This window comes from Eretmochelys imbricata, chromosome 2 (genome assembly GCF_965152235.1).
Source record: "Eretmochelys imbricata isolate rEreImb1 chromosome 2, rEreImb1.hap1, whole genome shotgun sequence".
In the NCBI taxonomy this organism is placed as follows: Eukaryota; Metazoa; Chordata; order Testudines; family Cheloniidae; genus Eretmochelys; species Eretmochelys imbricata.
The window spans coordinates 33,910,091-33,933,346 of record NC_135573.1 but is presented as its reverse complement, the minus strand read 5'-3'; the positions used below and the strand labels follow the sequence as shown (position 1 = coordinate 33,933,346).

Sequence of the window (23,256 nt, the reverse complement as noted above, 5' to 3'; positions counted from 1 at the left end):
TGTTCCGTGTATAAGTGAGTTTAAATATGCTGAATGGTAGCAAATCTTAATAATGAAATAAAAGTATTTGCAGCTAATACAGGCTGCATTGGATCAGTCATCCTAATACGTAGTTGGTTAATTGTATGGTTCAGCTTGTGGAGTAGAACTTGACAGAACTACCTGCTTTCCCCCCCCCCTTTTTTTCAGTAATAGGTTCTGCTCTTATGAAAGAGAAGAGAAGACATCGATCTCACAAGTTCTTGTGTCTCAGAGTTGGAAAACCTATGAGAAAAACATTTGTGTCACAAGCAAGTGCATTAATGCAGCAGTATGCACAGAGAGATAAGAAACACGAGTACTGGTTTGCTGTTCCACATGAAAGGTAAAGCGGGATTAGGTTGTCAGATTATAATGATGCCTGGGAAAATATTTATCTAATTTACCTTCCTCTACGCTTCTCAAAATCATGTATAAGTAATTATACCTTCCTTGTAATAACATAAGAGGCAAATCTTGCCATTCTTCCACAGCTGTGGAGAGTGTCAGATGCAGAAGAACAACACGGTTCTACTCAAATCGGGTAAGAAATTGGAAAGCTTATGCATGTGGAAATACAACTACGTGCTGGGTGGGCAAGGGGGAAGAGTAGATGGACCATGTGGATCCACTGCTACTTGGAGCATTACTTACACCATTACACCTCCATAGTGTGGGGACACAAGATTAGCCAGGTGCAGGAGTTTTGCTAATTGAGGAGAAGGGTTTTAGGTTTGTGCCTTGTACTAATGCTGGCATGTCCCATTCTTTCTACTTAACATCTCTTTTAATTAATCAAACTGTGCTACTTGCTAACTTTTAAAGACTGCATCCTTGGTAGGCCAAGTGGCTGGCTGTCATGGCATATATCAGCATGGAGAGGAATTCAGATGGACTCATCTCCATCCTGTTGTGTGAGAGAGAGAGAAGATCAAGGAGCAAGTTAATCATAGAATATCACGGTTGGAAGGGACTTCAGGAGGTCATCTAGTCCAACCCCCACGGTAACGTAGTGCTTGATGTGTACATGGCACTAGCACCATACAGTGGGGAAGGATGTTAAATGTTGGTGGCTTAAGTAAGCTTCTTGTAGGCAAAGTCAATAACTTTCTATTTTAAATACTAGTTTCTTACAATTGTTGCCAATTAATAATTGGCATTTATTAGCTAGTTTTGAGACACCAGTTATTTTGAACTGACATGGACACTGACACTGCTCCCATTCATAGGCAGGTAGGATTATATGAGGAAGCTTTCATTGTCATGACCTATTCTGCCTTGTTCAAAGTTAGTTCAGTCTCTAGTTCAGTCTCTAGTGTTGTCTATTGAACATCTTTTCAAAAGCACTAAAATTCATGTAAAATAAAAGAAAAGGAGTACTTGTGGCACCTTAGAGACTAACCAATTTATTTGAGCATGAGCTTTCGTGAGCTACAGCTCACTTCATCAGATGCATACCGTGGAAACTGCAGCAGACTTTATATATACACAGAGAATATGAAACAATACCTCCTCCCACCCCACTGTCCTGCTGGTAATAGCTTATCTAAAGTAATCGTCAGGTTAGGCCATTTCCAGCACAAATCCAGGTTTTCTCACCCTCCACCCCCCCACACAAATTCACTCTCCTGCTGGTGATAGCCCATCCAAAGTGACAACTCTTTACACAATGTGCATGATAATGAAGTTAGGCCATTTCCTGCACAAATCCAGGTTCTCTCACTCCCTCACCCCCCTCCAAAAACCCACCCCCATACACACACAGACTCACTCTCCTGCTGGTAATAGCTCGTCCAAACTGATCACTCTCCAAGTTTAAATCCAAGTTAAACCAGAACATCTGGGGGGGGGGGGGTAGGAAAAAACAAGAGGAAATACCTTGCAAGGTAGCCTATTTCCTCTTGTTTTTTCCTACCCCCCCCCCCAGATGTTCTGGTTTAACTTGGATTTAAACTTGGAGAGTGATCAGTTTGGACGAGCTATTACCAGCAGGAGAGTGAGTCTGTGTGTGTATGGGGGTGGGTTTTTGGAGGGGGGTGAGGGAGTGAGAGAACCTGGATTTGTGCAGGAAATGGCCTAACTTCATTATCATGCACATTGTGTAAAGAGTTGTCACTTTGGATGGGCTATCACCAGCAGGAGAGTGAATTTGTGTGGGGGGGTGGAGGGTGAGAAAACCTGGATTTGTGCTGGAAATGGCCTAACCTGACGATTACTTTAGATAAGCTATTACCAGCAGGACAGTGGGGTGGGAGGAGGTATTGTTTCATATTCTCTGTGTATATATAAAGTCTGCTGCAGTTTCCACGGTATGCATCTGATGAAGTGAGCTGTAGCTCACGAAAGCTCATGCTCAAATAAATTGGTTAGTCTCTAAGGTGCCACAAGTACTCCTTTTCTTTTTGCGAATACAGGCTAACACGGCTGTTACTCTGAAACCTGTAAAATAAAAGGTTAACTTAACATTTAAGCTGAGCACTGTTTAGTGGCTATTGGTCTCTGGAAACAGAGTTACAAGGAAGATATAGTTGGAATCTTATAAGAACTTGCTGGTATGCAGCAAGTGTGATTTCTGATAATCTAGTATCAGTTTGGGCAGGGTTTATTTTAAGGAGAATAATTTAAATACACTTCTGATACTCACTTTAATCTCTTTGGGCCTAATCTTGTTTTTTGTGCTGACTTACAGTACATAAACTAGCCTCAAGGGAGGTCTCCAAGGAAGAGGAGAGGGAGGATCCTTGTCCCCATTCCACAACACCATAAAGCCTCAGGGCTGCTATAATCCTCAAGGCTGTTCTGTTCCTGTCCATGGTTGTGAAGGTCATTGAAGTTGTGGTATTGCAAAGCCACTGGTACTGTCCCCCAAACTTCCCTCAGTCAGTGCAAGGGGAACCCCCATAGAACACAGTTCTGTAGCACATGGGGGGATAGTAACTTCTTGTGCAGTCTTCTGGGATCATGCCCTCCCAAACTGTGGAAACACTCCTGTGTTTCTGTGAGGCCTATAGAAAAGAGAATAGTATTTGCCATTTAATGAACTACTACTACTAGACAAATCTGTCTGTATTTCAGGATCTTGTTATATGCACAGCTTCTGCTTTCTTTCTTTGTGCCATCTAGTAATGCTAAGTAGAATATGAAAACACTCAGAAGTGGTTTAGGCTCAAAGTGTAGGTTTTATTTGGGGCAGAATGAGGCAAGAGATATGCAAACCTTTCTAATCATATTTGGTTTAAACCTCCTATGAGTCTGTTTAAGCAGTCCTTTTGTATTATTAGAGGTTGGATATTTCAGTGGTTGGTACTATATAAAAACTCTTAAGCTGAGAGTTCAAACAGTATTATTGTGCTACTGTATAAGAATGGAAAAAGTTAAGGTGACAAATTAAAGCTGGTCTATTTTCACTGTCCAAGTTTAGTGAAATACTAAAAGTAAACAATAGCATAATTAACAGATTCTCAATCAGGTTTGTTTCTATTATCTCAGGTAGTGATAAAGCACAAGGAAGTTGTAGTTTTTTTATGTGCATGTGCAATCCCTGATCAAGTCAACAACTAATACGTTTTGTTTTAATTTGTGTCATTATTTGATTTTGTTTTTCAGGACAGAACACTTGTATGCCTTCTTTATTCAGTGGAGCCCAGAAACGTATTCAGAGGATACTGGGGAGTCTATTAGAGAGCCTGGGTTTATAGTTGTAAAGAAAAATGAAGAGCCTGAAACTGGTGATTGCACTAATGAAGCTGCTTCTAGGGAGTGGGAGGTAAGAAAAAGCATTGTCAGGGGATCTTTTCTTAATTTTTCAATAATATTAAATGTGTTGAATTATATTTTTGATACAAGGAAAGATGACTTAAATAAGTTGAAAACACATATGAAGCACTTCATATATAATACATTTTGTCAATTCATTAACTAGAATTATTCAGTTGTGTACTTTTTAATTTGTGCCACCCTAACACTTTACTGTAACGTATTGGTTTGGGCAACATTTCACCATTACGAACCTGCCCTTTTTTCCCCCATCCAGCAAGCTGTATTTTGGAATACACAGTAGGTGACTCAAAAAAAAAAAAAAAAAAAAAAATTGGAAGAGGCGTAAATAGATCAGAAAGTACTACCTTTGTACAAAATCCATCTTTTTGATAAGAAGGCTTACCATTGTTTAAGGAAATTATACTAGAGTAGACTGTTTCAGTATGTATGAGGTGCACGTGCATAGAGCCTGCAAGCCTGCGGATATCCACTTTATATCCGCGGCTCTCCGCATCCATGGACCATGTTTGTGGATCACAGACCAGATGCAGATAAAAATGTTGTATCTGCGCAGAGCTCTACACATACAGAGCTCTGTGTGTCACTGCACAAATCTCATAATGTAAATATAAGGTGCTGTGAGAAAATAAGTACACTGTAAGTGTGTATATATACACAAGACCTTTTATAAATTGTAGGGGTTTTTGTTGGATTAACTGGGAAAACCTCCTTTTTTTTTTTTTTTTTTTTTTTAGATTTAATAACATGTAGAATGTTGTTGCCTGGATTAATATTTTAATATTAACATGTATTACCGCTGGAATGCATATATGCTTCTTTGTAATAAACTTATTACTCCCATGTGTATCAGCGTACATTGTGTGTCTATGGACACATCTTACATGTGCATACAGTTAACATATTATTTGTATGTTTTTTTAAATGTGCATATGGAGAAAAAAGTCACTTGTAATTTTCGTGTGCAGTCAGTAGTTTGTCCATCTAAAACTGAAGTGTCATAGCAAATTAGTCCATTTTAATGATGTGTACAAGAGTTCTATAATATACGTTTGCTGCAAATGACAATATTGAAGTACCCATCAGCATCACTTAATTTGAGCCTGTGAGACCATTATAAACTCACTGTCAATCTTGCATCAGGATCTGCTGTATTTATTGTAGTATATTGGAGTGCCAAAAATCTATCTGAATTTTTTTTATAGTGCCCTTTTTCATTCTAAATACCTTAGACACATTTTTAAGAAGTTAGATTCACATTAGGCTTAATGTGGATACCAGTTTTCTTCTCTAAGAACTTTTTATCCTGTTTGTTTTTAAATTTCTGAAATTAAAGATTATAAATTAGAACCCTGAGATCCATAATTTTATCTGAAGCAAACTACAAACCACTACTTCTGCAGCATAATAGGTCTTGCCTGTAGGATTCCATTGCTACATTCAGAACTTTAGCCTAGCTTTGTACATGCGTATGCTGTATATCATCAGGCTCTCATTTTCAAACCTGTACTTCTGTTACATGGGTATACTGGTGTCCAAGTATTGTGCTGGTAAAAAATGGCAAGAAAAAAGCCTGTGTGAGTAAAAGACTGAAAATTCCAAATTGTGCCTTGGAAATTGGGGCCCAGATTGAAAAGTGTTTAATATACAGTGCTCTAAATGTAATGTTTTTGTCTTGGATTGGATAAAATTTCCAATATACCTCATATTTCCTTTCAAATGAAAAATGTTGCAAGCAAAGAATGTGGATAGGATTAGGAAATGGGTGTGGGAAGCTGCTTCTATATCCATCCCAAAGACATTTTTCCAGTTAACTGTAGTATGAGCTTCTCTCTTTAGGAAGTCTGCTGTTTCAGGAAAAAGGTCTAATGGCAGAAAATGTGATGTACAATATCTGCAACTACCACTGATCCTGTGATGGATCAGGAATGCTATCTCAGATTTGACATCATTGTTTTGATCCATAGTATTGCACAGTATTAAAACACTCTTTAAATGAAATAATTCAGCTGTATAATATTAAACACTGCACTAGCTTATAAGAAACTGAGTTACTAGCCTAGCGATGCTTAGTTCTACTCATTTTTACATATGTTAATTTTACAAATAGTTCTAGTATTGAGCATCACTACCAATTCACAATTAAAGGATGGTAGGTGACACTCAAGCAATGTCAGCTCTGTGTAGGATATCTGTGTGTGGATCTGTTTTCTCCTAAGTGTGTGTCTGTGATACACAGGAATCTACTGTTTAGGACTCTCACTGGTTTGGGATTACTTCTGTCTATTGCACCTATCACTCTGGCAAAGCAGTGTAGAAAGTTCTTTTATTCATTCGGGTCTTAAGGCTTAATTCTTAAGGCCAATTTCTGTAAAGCCTAGAGGAAATTTAAAATACCAAGGGCATGTCTACACAGCCCTATAGTTCTAACTAAAGGGAACACCAGTATGCACCAAAGTGCTGCACTGTAACTCCCCCATGTGGCTGTTGCGTGCGGAAACTTAAAGGTCCCGAGTTTGTACTGATGTCCTCTTCAAAGAGGACTACAGCATAGATATGCCCTATGACAATTTTTATATTTCTTAGGTAAGAAATAAAACTCCACTTCCGTGTCATGTTCTGAAACAAATGCATTACCTTAACATCATCTCTGTCCATCCTTCTCAACCCTCACTACTGCCTTGTCATGCGAAGGGATCATCACATTTTAAAATTAGTTTTCAAGTTCATCAGGGCAGGGATATTGTCTTTATCTATATTGTGATGAGCCTAGCATATTTTTGGGAGCTGCAGTAATGCCATAAATCTATTACCCTTAGTAATAAGGAAAGTTTTTGAATTTCAGTGGGGGGTTTTTGTATCAATGTTTATAGGCACACATGCTTGTGATAGTGTTTTATAGATACAAAAGTGTTCCTGCATAGAGATTTTCTCTAAAAAGATGTCTTACATTTGCATCTAAGCATAATCAGACTAGACATATTTTCGATCAAGTAGTTGCATGGTTGCCACTGAAAACACCACCTCCCCCAGTGGTTCACAGTGTAAACCTGGGTGTTTTTCAGGTCTGTACCTGTGGAGGCTGAGAGAAACTGAGTTAGCTATGTTCTAAGCAGTGTATGGGTTTATAGACTCTAAATTATAGATTTCTGAGAACCTGCTGAGTTCATGAAATAGGTGTTCATGTGTTTGCACTAGCCTTTGCTATTCCTAGGTGTGATGCTTGTGTGTTGGTCAAAGCCTCTGAGGCAATGAGTATTGGAGACTGAAAGAGTTTACTATAACATGGAGCTGTGAAAACATGGATTATAGTGCCATTAAAACAGGAAAAGATCCTCAATCAGTACCTTCCAGATTTCTTCTGTGCCTGATTGCAAAGATACTAAGAAGCTTGCAGAGGATAAATGTTAGCTTGAATTCTACTATAATCTTGAACACTTGGTTTAAGTGAAGTTAAGTAATTGGTTAATTCATTATTTTTGTATAAGATTCTTCAAAATTGTCTAGTAACACTTTCTTTAGGGTGTTTTGTAGGATGCCTTCTTTTTTTCTCTCTTGCTTTAGAGGTCAGATATTTCTCTACCATGTATTTATTGCCTTTTTCATAGGAAAAATATATTGTAGGTCACTTAAAGCAGATGATAAGATGAACTTTGCTTGGTCATAGAATAAAGGTTATGAAGGAAAACGGACAGCACGTTTGCTTCTACTTTACCTTTATTCTTTAGGCTTTAATCTTGGCCCCCCACCCCCCCAATGTAGCTACTACTTTTGCGAATATTGTCCCTATAGGTACTCCACGTCAAATGCACGTGCACTTCTTGAACCCTAGCTTGCAGATTTTCCACTGAGCAGTGTCCATTCGGCCAGCACATGTGCTCTATACAACCTTGTGCTGCACTCTGAGGATATATAGGACTGTGCAGACGAACCGTCCTTGGTTCCTTCTTTATCTGAATGTCCAACAAGAACAGTCTGAAGCAGAGGGGGGAAGGAGGGTGGGTAGTGGAGCACCCATAGGGACACGCATCTGGAAAAAACAGTTAGTGCACAAGGCACTTCTTCAAGTAGTGTCCCTATGGGTGCTCAATTTCAGGTGACTCCTGAGCAGTATCCTCATAGGATATTCCAGTCAAGGGCTTGAGAGGCACATGCACACCTGAAGTGGAGCACCCATAAGTACATACATTTTGAAGAATCACAGTTACTGCTCAAGGTGAGTAACATTGTCTTACATGGAAGGCAGTACTAGCCTTGCACTGACAACACTTTCTGGGTTTAACTGTTTATTCAAGAAGTTTCTAGTCTTCTTTACATATTAAGAATCTTTTGTTCATTTCACTTTCAAGTGATGGTGTTCTTCTACCCTTTTGTAATTCCGTGTCTTTTCCCACTGCACTAATATTAAATGTAAGGTTTAGTAGACTAGTGAACTTGTTACTTTAACGGAGGAGAAAGAATCTTTATTTTAGTAGTGTCTTTTCTGCAATTCCTGAATGGTTCCCAGACCAGTTGAGGTCAGAAATCCTTCTTGGGTCTAATTTTAATTTTAAATGGTTGTAGGGAAGAGGGTGGGAAACTTGTGAAGGCTTATCCACACCAAGGCTATGACCTTTCCCCACTTTCTGTTACTATCACTACTGATCTTTTTTTCTCAGACTTGCTCCAGAAGCTTTTGTATGTCTACTTACTGCAGTATTTTAAAATAGGCATATATAAATAGTATACACAGGATTTTGAAATGTGCCTTGGGACAGGGCAATAGTACCGAGAGAAAATATATTTATTTTAAAATAGTTTGATCTATTTTTTAGACAGATATGTGCACACACCTTTAATATAGGGAAAAATGTTCTTACGTTCCATCGGAATTCCTTCCATGGAGGAGAGGGTGCATTTTAAGAAATAAACATCAAGATGTCTATATTAAAGTACCCAAAGTGATCCAATCTCCAAAGGATGTAATCAAATAGCAAGTAACCACATGTTTTTGGAAATGTAAGGAATTGGAACTTTTTTGAACCCACAATTACAGTAAAATATACTTAACACACAATTTAGTAACTATTAATAAAGAAAAGCTTTATTTCATTCTGGGAAATATACCAACTGTATTTACCAGCTCTTAAAGAGAGATGTTTATAATTTTGATAATACTAGCTGGGAAGTGAGTGTCTGAACTTTAGTAATCCAGAGCAGCGGGGAAAAAAAAACCTGGAATGATGTTTAAGAAGCTTCATTATTGCCATAGTAAAGAATGCATTTTAATTGTGTAGTTTCACCGTACAGGATACGTACCATAAATCATAATCAACTTTCATTTTATTTATTTAACTAATTTGATCCTATTTTTTTTCAATCTTGAGAAGAATGTCTTATTTTGGTTCCAATTAATTTAATCTCCTAATCTTTGGAGCTTCCTCATGGAAATCCGTGAAACTACTAGCATAATTAAGGGAAGCAGGACTCAGTCCATTATATTCTTTTGACTAGCTGAGTTGTCCTTGCAATTTATTTGAGGTAGCTTTCTCTGTGCAAATACCATGTCTGGTTTTATTCAGGTTGTGATCACTTTTTTTTAACTCCTCTGTTCTAAAGACATTTTATAAAGTGTATATTAAAAAATGGATGGCAATATGGCATTACCAAGTTTCATATGTTGCAGATGCTAGACACTGTTTACTGTATGCTGCACTAATAGGAGTACAGTATTGGAATGGTCATGCTGGATTATGCCCATCGTCTACCTCGTAAAGTATCCTGTTTCTTGTGGCTGGCACCAGATGCGTCAGAAAAAAGTGCAAGAAATCTCACATTAGGCAGATCTGGGGTAATCTGCCTTCCAGGAATGTCTCCGCTGTCATTTCTAATAGTTTCAAACATGAGCTTTTATCTCCCTTCCAATAACTTATTTGGCATTACCTGTTATAACACTGGCATTTGAAAGAAATTAAACTGCTTGTGTTGACTGCTGCACGAACAGTTAAGCAGCAATCAATCTGCAATATATTTCTGAACATTGAAGAAACTACCATTTTAAAATGTATATGTAAAAAGCAATGCGTACAGTTAGTCTGGAGCAGAAAACACAACAATTGTAAACATTTATAATTACATAAACAGTGAAGAAGATGGATACAGAACTCTACTGCAAAGGAAAAGTCTTTATGTCAAAGTTAAAAACAAAAAGAAAGGAGGGGAAGTGGGAATTACGGCAGCCATATTGTAGAACAGACATGGGTAATGTCATAGGAATAAAGATAATGTACTGTTTTATAACTTGATCGTTGATTGATTTGGTAGAATAATGTTCTGCCACCTGGTATTGATCTAGTTTGCAAGCTTAATTAACATGAAAGACGGACCTCTGCAGGTGGCCGGCTGAAATCCTAAAGCATGAGCATAAGACGTAAACTAGAAGAGCCCTGCCCACTGCCATCACAAGCACCCCATCATACAATCGCACTCATAAGTTTGTCTAGCTCTGTAATAAAACTAAGTTGTTTGCCCCCCCCTTCCCCCCCCCAGCTCCTGTTGGGAGGCTGTTCCAGGACCTCTGTTCCACAAGGGGGTATTACAGTGTGTATTGTCAGAGAAACACCAGCCAGCAAGAAAGAACATGGAGTTGGACAGTTCATGTCCAAATCCATATTATAATGCATATCTAAAGGCCCAATATGAAATACAGATCAATAAGTATATTGATTGGAAAGATGATGGATTTGAATTTCACTGGCTTGTTTGTGTTTGAAGTCTGAAGCTCCCATCTGTTTGCCCATTTTTACTAGTTGCCTTGTGTAGTTCTCAAACTACCTTCTACATATCAGGATTATAGAACAGAAGATTTAATTAACTATATTTTAGGGGGAAATTTTTTCAAAGGCACAATTAGAAAAATCTCCCCCTAAATTGGTATATGGTATGTCCTCGCTCTAGATTTTTATTGTATGAAGGAAGCTTCCATGCATACAAGTATATGTCCTTATCACTGACTGACTAGGTCAAAGGTTTTTGTGCTATCTCAGCATCTTTCATATAGATTTCTCTAGTGTTGCTAATGAGGTTGGCTATGCTAATGAAATGCAACTGAGGTGTCTGTTCATCACTTTCTAACTATGATTTGATCAAGGCCACCCCATTATGAAGAGAGGAGAGACTTGATACAGTGATGTCTTTAATTAAAAGCACATGGTGCCATGTCTGCTCTCAAATGTTGCTAGAGTATGCCACAATTAAACAGTTCAGTGATCAGAAGTCTTTGTGCTACTGGCACAATCTTTGTGTTCAGTCTAGATACAGAAGGTCACAAACTTTACAATATGTGAGATTGTTGTAAAGATGAAGTCAAACTTCTAGAGAAGGACTTTAAGTAGCACAGTTGTTATTGGATAAGGCAAAACATTTTGCTTTTTGAACTACTGCACACAGTCCTTTCTAAATAGTATGGAGGAAAAAAATCAGCAATCCTGTGGCTTTCTTCCACTAAAGCAAGAATCTGTCTTACTGCAAAGCAAACAAATGCTGAAGGAAAATATGAGGTTCAGCATTTCATGAGAAGTATCTCCTGCAATACATGTTCAAGAAGCAACAGTCTGTGGGAGACAGTGCTTCTCCATTGGAGCCATGCTCTTTGGAAACTGATGTGCCGATGGAGTGTTGTGTGTGGACAGTTCTGTGACACCAATATATCCAAAATCCATGAATTTGGGGGGCTAGTGTTATTGACACAATCTGTCCTCATAAAGAATCTGAGGATAAGTTTTTAGAGCTTTCTTTCACTGGAGGGTGTTATATGGCTCATTGTGTAGTAACTTTCGATATTTGCTTAATGGCAACTACTGTGAATCATCTCATTCATTAATAGTTTTTGAAGCACAGCTGTAGAATGCTGTGGAGACTTTTAGGATTTAGAACTAAGGATTTGATATAATGACCTAGTCCTGTAATGGGTCCAAGTACTTTGTTATTTGTATTATCATAGCACTTAAGAGCCCCAGTCATTGACCAGGACCCTACTCTGCTAGTTGCTATGTGCCCCAATCTTGTGACTTGTTACATATGGGTATATTGCTGCAATTACACTGAGCCCCATTAAAGCCAGTGAGGCTTTATGCAGGTGCAGCAGTTAACCCAAGCAGAATAATTGGCAGAATAGAGACTTTACTTTAGTATTAAAAGTAAAATTAACTTTAAGTAGACAACCTTTTTAAACTTTTAATATTTAAAAGGAAATCTAAATCACTCAGGTATTGGAGAGCTATCAGATTGATTTTTCTTTTTTGTTACAAATACCTTTACATTTACAAAAAATGACTCTTGGAGTTTCTACATATCTGAAATTTGCATCCCAAACAAGGAAAAAACTTACAGCGAAAGACTCCAGACTCAGCTTTTTGAGGTGGTTATTCATCCGTCTATTAGGAGTAAGCAGAGAGCCTATAGAGAATGGAAAATGATTGATCAGCGATGAAATTTAAATCTTGGAAGTTATGAAATATGGGAATAAAGTGAGAATACTAAATGTCAAGCTAAATTAGCTCCTGACAAGGAAATTAACTAAAAAAACCTCTTATTTTAGATAGAGAATGAGAGGATGAGGTTGGGCCGCTATGTAGCGTGGACGGGAAGGAGATTAAAGATAGTCTAGGTATTGCCCAAAAGCTGTATGAATACTTTGCCTCTGTTTTCAGTAAGGATGGTAATATGGAACATGGGCATGAAGGCAGGGCAGCTGATGGAAATAGAAATGGAAATGACCACATCTGAGATGGAATTAAAACTTAGATCTGTATCAAGTCTCTCCTCTCTTTTTAATGTGCTCAAACTGGAGTACCAGATCATTTCTGTCCCAGAATACTGAAAGAATACTGGCGCATGAGATTGCTAGTCTAGCAGGGAGGATTTTTAATAAATCTATCTAAGGGTAGTACCATATGAGTAGAGAATGGCTAATGTCATACGTATATTTAAGAAAGGGTGGAAAAAGTGATCCAGGCAATTATGGACCTGTTAGTCTGGCCTCAGTAGTATGTGAAGCTTTGGAACAAATTGTGAAGGAAAGAATAATTAAATTAATAGAAGTACACGGTAATGGGGATGTAATGTAACATGGGTTTGCCAAAGGTAGAACATGCCAAATTAACCTAATTTCCTCCTTTGATGATAGAACTGATCTTTTTTTAGATAAGGGAAATTAAATATGTCTAATACTTAGACTTCAGTAGCTTATTTGACACAGTACCATTTTGGAAATTATTAGTTAAATTAGAAGATGGTGATTAGTAGAAGATGGTGATTAGTAGAAGAATTGTAAGGTGAATAAGAAACTGGCTGAAGAGGAGAAAGCAACCGGTTGTGCTGAAAGGTGAACTATTGGACTGGAGGGATCTTATTCAGTATTTTTATTAATGATCTTGGCACAAAGTAGGAGCGTGCTAATGAAATTTGCTGATAATATGAAGTTTGGAGGCATCATCAATACAGAGGAGGATTAGAATATTATACAGGAAGATCTGGATGACCTTGAACACTGGGGTGACAGAAATGGGATGAAATTCAGTAATACAGAGTTCAAGGTCATGCGTTTAGGGTCTAATAATTTCTGCTACAAGCTGGGGGCTCATCAGTTAGAAGCAACGCGGAGGAGAGAAACCTAGGTGTGTGCGTCGATCACAGAATGACCATGAGCTACCAATGTGATATGGCTGTGGAAAAAAAACAAAACAAGTGGGATCTTAGGACATATTAGTGGAGACATTTCCAGTCAAGATAGAGAAGTATTAATGCAATTTACAAGGTACTGGTACATCCTCATCTGGAATACTGTGTACTGTCCTGGTCACCAGTGTTCAAGAAAGATGAATTCAAACTAGAACAGGTGCAGTGAAGATCTGTTATGATGATCAGGAGAATGGCTGGCCCGTCTTATGAAAGGAGACTAGACGAGCGTGGCTTGTTTAGCCCAGCAAAAAGAAGGCTGAGAGGGGATACGATTGCTCTCTATAAATACATTGGGGGGGAATGGGGTAAATACCAGGAAGGATGTAGAGCTATTTAAGCTAAATGACTACATAGGTACAGGAACAAATGGATGTAAACTGGCCACAAACAAGCTTGGACTGGAAATTAGAAGCTGGTTTCTAACCGTCAGAAGAGGAAGGCTCTGGAACAGTCTCCCAATCTGAGTTGTGGGGGCAAACAACTTAATTACTTTTAAGAGAGAACTAGACAAAGATGAGAGTGATTGTGTGACGGGTTTGCTTGTGATAGTGGGGAACAGGGCTCAGCAGCCCTCGGGCTCATTTCCATTTTATGTTTTATGTACTTAAAGTTCATGTTTCAGGACTTTGGGGTGGGGGGGAGGGGGAGTCAGGAATGGATTTCTCTCCTGCTATGCATTTGGAGGGCTGGGAAATCAGGAGAGTTGTCATCTTCTGAAGAATCAGCGACTACCACGATTGGAAATGGAACACTGGGCAGGGTGGGCCAGGGTTCTGAGGTGTCATTGAGCAGCCTCTCTCTGAGGTGCTTGGCTGGCTGGTTCTTGCACACATGCTCAGGGTCTAACTGTGGGTTTGGAAGGGAATTTTGCCCAAGGTTAGACAGGCAGTAACCTTAGGGGGTTATCACCTTCCTCTGCAGTATGTGGGAGCAGGTCACTTGCTGGGATTGTCAGGGTATATCTTACTTAATCATTTCCCTGCCATCGCGGGGTCTCGGGCACTGGTGCACCTCATTCCTATTCTCTCCCAGTGGCTTGTAAGAGTCTAGTCTCCTGTGGGCTGTAATGCTTTGGTCTAATTTCAGTTGTTGGATTTAGTGTGCAGGTGCTGGGTGGTATTGGTGGTATGTGATTTACAGGATGTCAAACTAAATGACCTCCTGGCTTAAACTCAGTTTCTTTTTTTCCTTTTTTCTCTTTATTAAAAAGAGTCAATTAGTAGAACCTCAAAGATACGAACACCAGAGTTATTTGTTCAATAGCTTCATTAATGATCTGGAGGACGGCGTGGATTGCATCCTCAGCAAGTTCGCAGATGACACTAAACTGGGAGAAGTGGTAGATATGCTGGAGGGTAGGGATAGAATACAGAGGGACCTAGACAAATTAGAGGATTGGACCAAAAGAAATCTGATGAGGTTCATCAAGGACAAGTGCAGAGTCCTGCACTTAGGACGGAAGAATCCTGTACACTGCTACAGACTAGGGACCGAGGTGGCTAGGCAGCAGTTCTGCAGAAAAGAACCTAGAGGTTATAGTGGATGAGAAGCTGGATATGAATCAACAGTGTTCCCTTGTTGCCAAGATGGCTAATGGCATTTTGGGCTGTATAAGTAGGAGCATTGCCAGCAGATCAAGGGACGTGATCATTCCCCTATATTTGGCATTGTGGGGCCTCATCTGGAGTACTGTGTCAAGTTTTGGGCCGCACACTACAAGAAGGATGTGGAAAAACTGGAAAGAGTCCAGCAGAGGGCAACAAAAACGATTAGGGGGCTGGAACACATGATTTACGAGGAGAAGCTGAGGGAACTGGGATTATTTAGTCTGCAGAAGAGAATCATAGAATATCAGGGTTGGAAGGGACCTCAGGAGGTCATCTAGTCCAACCCCCTGCTCCAAGCAGGGCCAATCCCCAATTTTTGCCCCAAATCCCCAAATGGCCCCCTCAAGGATCAAACTCACAACCCTGGGTTTAGCGGGTCAATGCTCAAACAACTGAGCTATCCCTCCCCATCATCAGAAGAATGAGGGGGATTTGATAGCTGCTTTCAACTACCTGAGAGGGGGTTCCAAAGAGGATGGATCTGTTCTCAGTGGTAGCAGATGACAGAACAAGGAGTCATGGTCTCAAGTTGCAGTGGGGGAGGTTTAGGTTGGATATTAGGAAAAACTTTTTCCCTAGGAGGGTGGTGAAGCACTGGAATGGGTTACCTAGGGAGGTGACGGAATCTCCTTCCTTCGAAGTTTTTAAGATCAGGCTTGACAAAGCCCTGGCAGGGATGATTTAGTTGGGGATTGGCCCTGCTTTGAGCAGGGGGTTGGACTAGATGACTTCCTGAGGTCCCTTCCAACCCTGATATTCTATGGACTGACCGGTCAACCGGACACCATGAGGAACTCGAAGTAACCAATCAGGCAGCAGCAGAGACCCTTCCCCGCCCCCCCCCCCCCCCCAAAAAAAATCAGTAAGTACTGTACTGTGTCTGTATTGCATCTTAAAAGTAGGCACATCTGGGCTACCTGCCCCCCCCCCAAGTCTCTACTCACCACAGCATGGGGCAGCCACTTATAGGTAGGAGGTGGTGAATGTTGTTTTCCCCTCTCCCTCATCTCTGGCTGGGAGTGAGACCCCTTGCAAGCTCAGAGCCCCGGAAAGAAACTTCCCAAGCTGCTACTGAAACCTCGCTGTAGTATTTGGAGCTGGAGCCCAAACTCCTGCCTGCCTGCATGCTATGCTCTGGAGGAACAGCTCAGTTTTAAAGGGCCACAGCCTGCACTGTGCGCCCACTGATATTGCGGTGCCCTAGGGTGCCTCACTCATCAACCTTGCAGGCAGGGGGGTAGAAGGTTTTTCCCCTAATGGTACCTGTCACACCTTCATGGCACCGCCTATAGGTCCCTGCTGACCTGCTGCCTCCTCAGTGGCTCCTTCTTACCCTCAGTGGCGGTGGTTGGAGCTGTCTCTCTCTCTCTCTCTTGCTTCGGCAAGCGTTTCCCCTAGTGATTTCTGTATCTTCAGCCTGCAAATGGTTATAGTTAGCTGGTTGTATTGGGGGGTTCCCTGCCACCCCAGTTCGTTCCCTTTTTTGGGCTTGGGGCATGCTTCAACCCCAAGGGTTTAAAGCGTGCAGGATCTGCCACAAGCCCATGCCAAAGGGCAGTCCCCACGACTCCTGCCTAAAATGCTTACAAGAAGTACATCAAACAGATTGTTGCAGGAACTGCAAAAGGTATTGCCCTAGAACTAAAAAGGAAAGGGACTTCAGGCTCAAGCACCTCCTCATGGAGTCAGCCCTCTGTCCCCAACCGGCTACGGGCCAGCAGGACACGGTGCCAGCACCTGTGTGTGGAGCCCACTGGCCTCCATTAGAGAAGCTACCGCACCGAGGAAGGACTCTTTGCACAGAGACCCTTGGCACCATCACTCTCCGGTGCTGAAGACCATGGCAGCAGCACGGCTTTCGCTCACCAATGTCCTACAGGAGACGCAAAAAGAACGATAGAGGGCGCTTGTCCATGGTGAGAGCAGCCAGAACTGACTACTAGTGGTGTGCATCCCATGCAGGGGCATCTAGTTCCTGTCTTGCAGGAAACGGTGCCATTGACTTCAGGCCCTCAGAGGGATACGTCGAGGCCGGCGCCAGTGGACTCTCCTGTTAGAGAGTGCCAAGCGGAGGAGATGAAGTTCTCTTCCACTCCGGACGCATTTGAGGCGGCCAGGAATCTGATTGCTATGATGGCACCGCACTCCCCTGCCAAGCAAGATAGACCTCTGCACTGCAAGGCGCAGTGGCATCTAGAGGCAAACCTGCAAGGATGCGGCATCGCTCACTGACTCTGCGGCACCGCCATGGTCTCCTCATTTGGCGTCTCAGTCATCAGACTCGGAGGCAGAGTCCTATTACTCAAGGCGCAGCCAGCACCAGTTGGAATGGGGCCGCTATAGACAGGAGGCAGGCCAAACTCCCCCTATGGTGCTGTGGTCAGTGCAGTGGCAGAGGCCCATGCAATGGCCATTCTGGGCCCCGGGGGCATACCATCAGTCCCAGGGTGCCTATTTCGAGGGCTCACAGTAGTTTCGGAAGCCCATACCCCTCCACCACCCCTGGACCGTCTCCCACCACGAAGCACCAGGACGGCGTTAGACCCCAGCGGAAAGCCCCGTTCGGATATTGGCACCGTGGCCGCCACCCCAGTGCCGAACAGCAAGGCATTGGGCAGGATGATAGCAGGGATCCAGAGGGTCAGGTGGGAGTGATACCGCCTAGGATATCGTCCTCTCCTAATGAGGCAGTGGTGGGGTCGTATTCTGCGCCACCCCCTATTGACAATAGAGCCCACCAGGATGGTGCTTGGTCTTTTTAGCTGCCATCATCCTGGAGTAATAGACTGAGTACCTGGAGCTGGGGGACTGGTATGTCGTCCTCAACTTGAAGAACACAGACCTCTGCATATTGACAGTCCCATCTCACGGACATTTTCTCAGGTTCATAGTAAATTGCAACCATTACCAGTTTACAGTCCTGTCCCTCGGGTGTCCACCAACTGCATGACAGTTGTGGCCACCTTCCTAGGGAGATGGCACGTGCAGGTGTTTCCATGTCTGGCTTGTCAAGGGCCGCACATACATCTAATGCAATTGACCTTCAATAGTCTGGGGCTATTGCTGAATGTGCCCAAGGCTACCCTGTCTGCAACCCAGAGGATAGAGTTTACAGGAGCAGTGCTAGATTCCACCCAAACCAGGGCATGCCTGCCAGAGTCGCAGTTCCAGACTGTGCTTCATTATAGAGGACTTTCAGTGTTTCCCCGGCACGGAGCTGCTTGAAGCTGCTCAGTCACATGGCTGCTTGCACAAACGTAGTCCAGCATTTGAGGCTGCAGCTCAGACCCTTCAGGCCTGGCTGGCTTCAGTATACCGCCCAAGCAGAGACCTCTTGGACCAGGTAGTCTCACTTCCTCTTCAGGCTGTCGAATCTTTCCAGTGGTAGCTCAACCCTGAGGTGGTTTGCACAGGAGTGCTCTTCTCTTGACTGCAACCGTCAATGTTGCTAGACATGGACGCTTCAGCATTGGGGTGGTGTGCACATCTAGTGGAAATCAGGATGCAAGGCCTCTGGTCCCCAACAGAACTCTTGTTCCATAGTAGTGTCTGAGAGTTGAGGGCAGTTTGCTTAGCCTGTCAAACCTTCAGATCCCACCTGGGGGGCAGGTGTGTATCCGTCATGGTGGACAATACAACAATGATGTTTTATATAAACAGACAGAGTAGAACACACTCCTCTCCCCTATGCCAGGAAGCCCTGAAGCAAGCTATGGGACTTCTGCATAGCTCGCTCAATACACCTCGAGGCTTTTTACTTTCCGGGATACCAGAACAAGCTTGCGGACCATCTCAGCAGATCCTTCCATGGCCATGAGTGGTCAATCTACCCAGACATCATGAGCAGAGTTCAGTACCCCAACCTCGAGTCTCTCCACCTCACAGCATGGAAGCTTGATGGCTAAACCCCATGGGGTTGGCGTGCTCTGAACGTGTCAGGAAGGTCCTACTGAGCAGTCGAAAGCGGTCTGCTAGACTTTCACTTAGCCAAGTGGAAGAGATTTTTTTATCTGGGCGACGCAAAGGGGCATGTCTCTGACTCAAGCATCAATACCATCCATCTTAGACTATCTGTTGTACTAGAAGCACTCTGTGTGACGGTGCCCCCCATAAGGCTTTAGGGAAATATGCTTATGAATATATATATATGACATAACTGGAATATGTTTTATGCTACATATGCCATGTAACATATCTATGTAAAGTTTATGATCTACTGAATCTGTTAATCGTATTTGTATGCATGTATCATTTTTGTATTCGAAGTTATGAATTTTGGCTGTTACTGGCTTGATTTTTAACCTTTGTAAAGCATTTGGCCAGTTTCTTGAGAGAGGAATGTGCAAATTAGGTGTCCTGTCAAAAAGCACTTAGCGAATAATGGATCTTGGAATGCTCCAATGCACATAAGAAGTCTACCTGTTCAAGGAAGCATGTGAACATGGCTGCTACCTGTAAGTTCTGAGTCCTGTATGGACATGTGACTTGCCCATGTGACTCCAAAACTCCATCTTGGAGCTGGACTTTGCATATGAGAGAGGAGGGAGTCTCCACCCACAAGAGAGAGTCTATTTAAGCCAGTGGGAGACCCCTCCATTTTGTCTTCAGCTGGCTAAAGAGAGAGTCTCTCCACCACCAAGGATACCTGAAAGAACCTGGAACAAAGGACAGTAACTACGGGGGATGTGAGTGATTGCTGGACCCAGACTAAAAAGAGACTAGTCTGTAAAAGGAAGTTTACTGGAACTGGTGAGGTTTTTATCTGTATTCAGTTTTATTACTCTACTTATACTTGCGCGTTTTATTTTATTTTGCTTGGTAATTTACTTCTGTCTGCTGTTACTTGGAACCACTTAAATCCTACTTTCTGTATTTAATAAAATCACTTTTTACTTATTAACCCAGCGTATGTATTAATACCTGCGGGGGGGGGGGGGGGGAAGCTGTGCATATCTCTCTATCAGTATTATAGAGGGCGAACAATTTGAGTTTACCCTGTATAAGCCGTATACAGGGTAAAACGGATTTATTTGGGGTTTGGACCCCGTTGGGAGTTGGCATCTGAGTGTTAAAGACAGGAACACTTCCTAAGTTGCTTTCAGTTAAGTCTGCAGCTTTGGGGCATGTGGTTCAGACCCTGGGTCTGTGTTGGAGCAGACTGGCGTGTCTGGCTCAGCAAGACAGGGCGCTGGAGTCCCAAACTGGCAGGGAAAGCAGGGGCAGAAGTAGTCTTGGCACATCAGTTGGCAGTTCCCAAGGGGGTTTCTGTGATTCAATCCATCACACAGGTCTGGCAGTGTCATCCTTAAAGGTTCACCTAGCAGCCATCTTGGTGGATGGTCGATCAGTCTTCATTACCTCTATATTAGGTTGTTTTCTCAAGGGCCTGGGCAGCTTATACCCTCCAGTCCACCATCCAGTACTGGCGAGGGATCTGAACATGGTGTTCTCCAGGTTAACGGAACTTCCCTTCGACCCTTAGCAACATGCTCATTTCTCTACCTTTCATTGAAAGTACTTTCCTGATGGCCAGGAGGATGTCTGAGATCAAAGCCTTGACTGTATATGGAGGTTCAGATATCTTCTACAAAGAAATGGTTCAGTTGCGGCCTCATCCAACCTTCCTGGTATCTCAGTTTCACATAAGTCAGGACATTTTCCTTCCAGAGTTTTACCTAAGCCACGCACTGGCCGCCAGGAACAAAGACTCCATTCCCTGGATGTGAGGTGGGCTTTGGCCTCCTATATTGAAAGGACAAAACTGTTCTGGAAGTCCAGTCAGCTATTCGTCGCCATTGCGGACAGGATGAATGGCCTCCCTGTATCGTCCCAAAGAATTTTATCGTGGATCACATTTGGGCATGTTATGACTTGGCCAAAGTGCCAGCCCTGATGCTAACAGCTCATTCTACAAGGTACAAGCCTCCTCGGTCACTTGCCTGGCACAAGTACCCATACAGGAGATTTTCAGGGCAGCAAGCCTGTCCTCAGTCCACATGTTGACTTAGCATTATGCCATCATCCAACATGCCAGGGATGATGCAGTTTTCGGCAGAACGGTGCTTCAGTCAGCGAGTCCGTGAGCTCCGACCCTTCCTCCAACGGTCTGCTTGGTAGTCACCTACTTGGAATTGACATGAGCAAGCACTTGAAGAGAAAAGGGATACCTACCTTCTCGTAATTGTTCTTTGAAATGTGTTGCTCATGTCCATTCCAAGACCCACCCTCCTTCTCGTCTGTTGGAGCCTCTGGCAAGAAGGAACAGATTTCTTGCTAAAACAGCATAGGTGACTAATGCCAAGAGAGGGTTTGCGGCGAAAAATCCCAACCAGGGGGAGGTGCCTCTCTGCATTCTGGACTTAGGCCCCTATTTCCAAGAGAGGACTGGAGCTTAGTGTATACCTCTCTGCTTGGCATCTGTTTTTGACTATATATTTTAGGCAAGGAGTCGCCTAGCTTACTGGCTTTTGTGAATCCCATTCTAAAGCGCCTATTTCTCTCCATTCATTTTGTAGGGAACCTAGGCAACCAACTCAGGTTTTATGAATCCAAGTGATTTTCTAATCATCTAAAAGTAAAACATGGTTGATGTTCAGCATCACCATGCTTAAGTTTCTCTGTGAATCTATCCCATAGATACTATTTTGTACTGAATACTGCTGCTTTCCATATACATTTCTCTTCATTCCTCACTCTAGGTCTGTGGGTGTGCAGATATTCAGCAAAATCCACTGCCTGTCATATCTTATTTCTTTAAGTGTGATAAGGTCATAATGCCTTTTGACAAGTTGGATAATATTGCCCCAGTAGAGCGCATGAAATCTGAAAGCAGCAGGCTTCTTTTGACAATGAATATGTAACTGGTAAACAACATTTTGTCAAACTTTATATGATTGATGCTGACGTATAAACCACAAAAATCTCAGCTTAATTTTCTTTTTTTAAATTTTGTCTTTAGCAGTCAGTTTGGCACTGTTTTCTCTGCAAAATAGGAATATTTACCCAAATTATAAGAATTTCATTTGGTGACAAATTGCAGACATTTAGCATAAAATGCTCATTAGAAATGTGTAGATACTGTCGCATACTATTATTGCATTACCTCTGTCACATCGCTATCTTTTTAAAAATGATCAATGTTTAATTAGCAGTCAACATGTGCATTCATGAGCATGCTTTTAAAAGACTGATCTGCATTGGAGGATCAGATTCCTTTGTTCTTTGAACTCCATCAGTTGTGTCTGCGCATGATCCATACCATCCTTACTGCCAACTCAATCTCTGTAATGGCAGAGATATGAATTGCTGGGGTAGGCTTGGCACAAAGCACTGCATACAGATGCAATAAAATGCTTTCTTTAATCCATGACTATTTAAAAAAAAAAATTTAACACACATTTCACATCCCTGAAAGCCCACCCATGGGAAGTTTCTTGCTCTTAGATGCAAATCAGACATTAATATTGCAAATTAAAAACATACAAATATTTACATTTTGTTGTTGTAACTAAGACTGCAATTAGAGGTGGTTGGTCTTAACCCACTCATAGGTCTTTGCATCTCCACTGCTGAGTTGAGTTTGGGATTACAGTATTTAATATGAGAATAGTTACAATCGCCAACTTTTATGCATCCTGTTATGTGAGAACTGGTGCAACCCCAATATTCAGGTTGCCTGTTAATCTTTTAGAACTGGGGGAGTGGGGTGACTTTTTTTGAAGCACTAACATCTCCATTGCTTGCAGCAGTCTTTTCAAATTTATCAGGAAGAAAGTCCTGGGGCTAGAAAAGAGCTAATACTCAATTTCATGGGACCAAAAAAGAGCAGCAAAGTTATAAAACAGTTGAAAAGTTGTCGTTTTCCTTCTCTTATCTGTTTCCCCAGGAAAACCTTGGCAGCAAGACAAAATAAGTTAACATTTTGAAAAGCTAGTCACAATGCATCAGCGCTCTCTGTACTGGGAATGACTGTCAGCAGTTGTAGTGGAACAGTGTGGGAGAGCTAGCCAAACCTCCTCATCCCCAACCACACCAATCAGATCAGGGACATTGCATGGAGACACCAAATGGGGGGAGAAGACATCCTGTCCTTCCACCCCTTCAGTTTCTGGAGGATGGGAAGAGAGGGCCAGTG

At 42.0% G+C, this 23,256-nt stretch overlaps 1 protein-coding gene across 3 annotated transcripts in view; it reads left to right on the top strand.

Moving 5' to 3' along the window:
* The window catches only part of OXR1 (oxidation resistance 1), a 404,602-nt gene that overhangs the window by 342,840 nt on the left and 38,506 nt on the right, over nt 1-23,256 (top strand). For all 3 annotated transcript variants that reach the window (XM_077809882.1, XM_077809881.1, XM_077809884.1), the window contains 2 exons: nt 190-364; nt 3,625-3,784. In XM_077809882.1, coding sequence (XP_077666008.1) covers nt 190-364; nt 3,625-3,784 — 335 coding nt within the window. The remainder of the gene's footprint in view (nt 1-189; nt 365-3,624; nt 3,785-23,256) is intronic.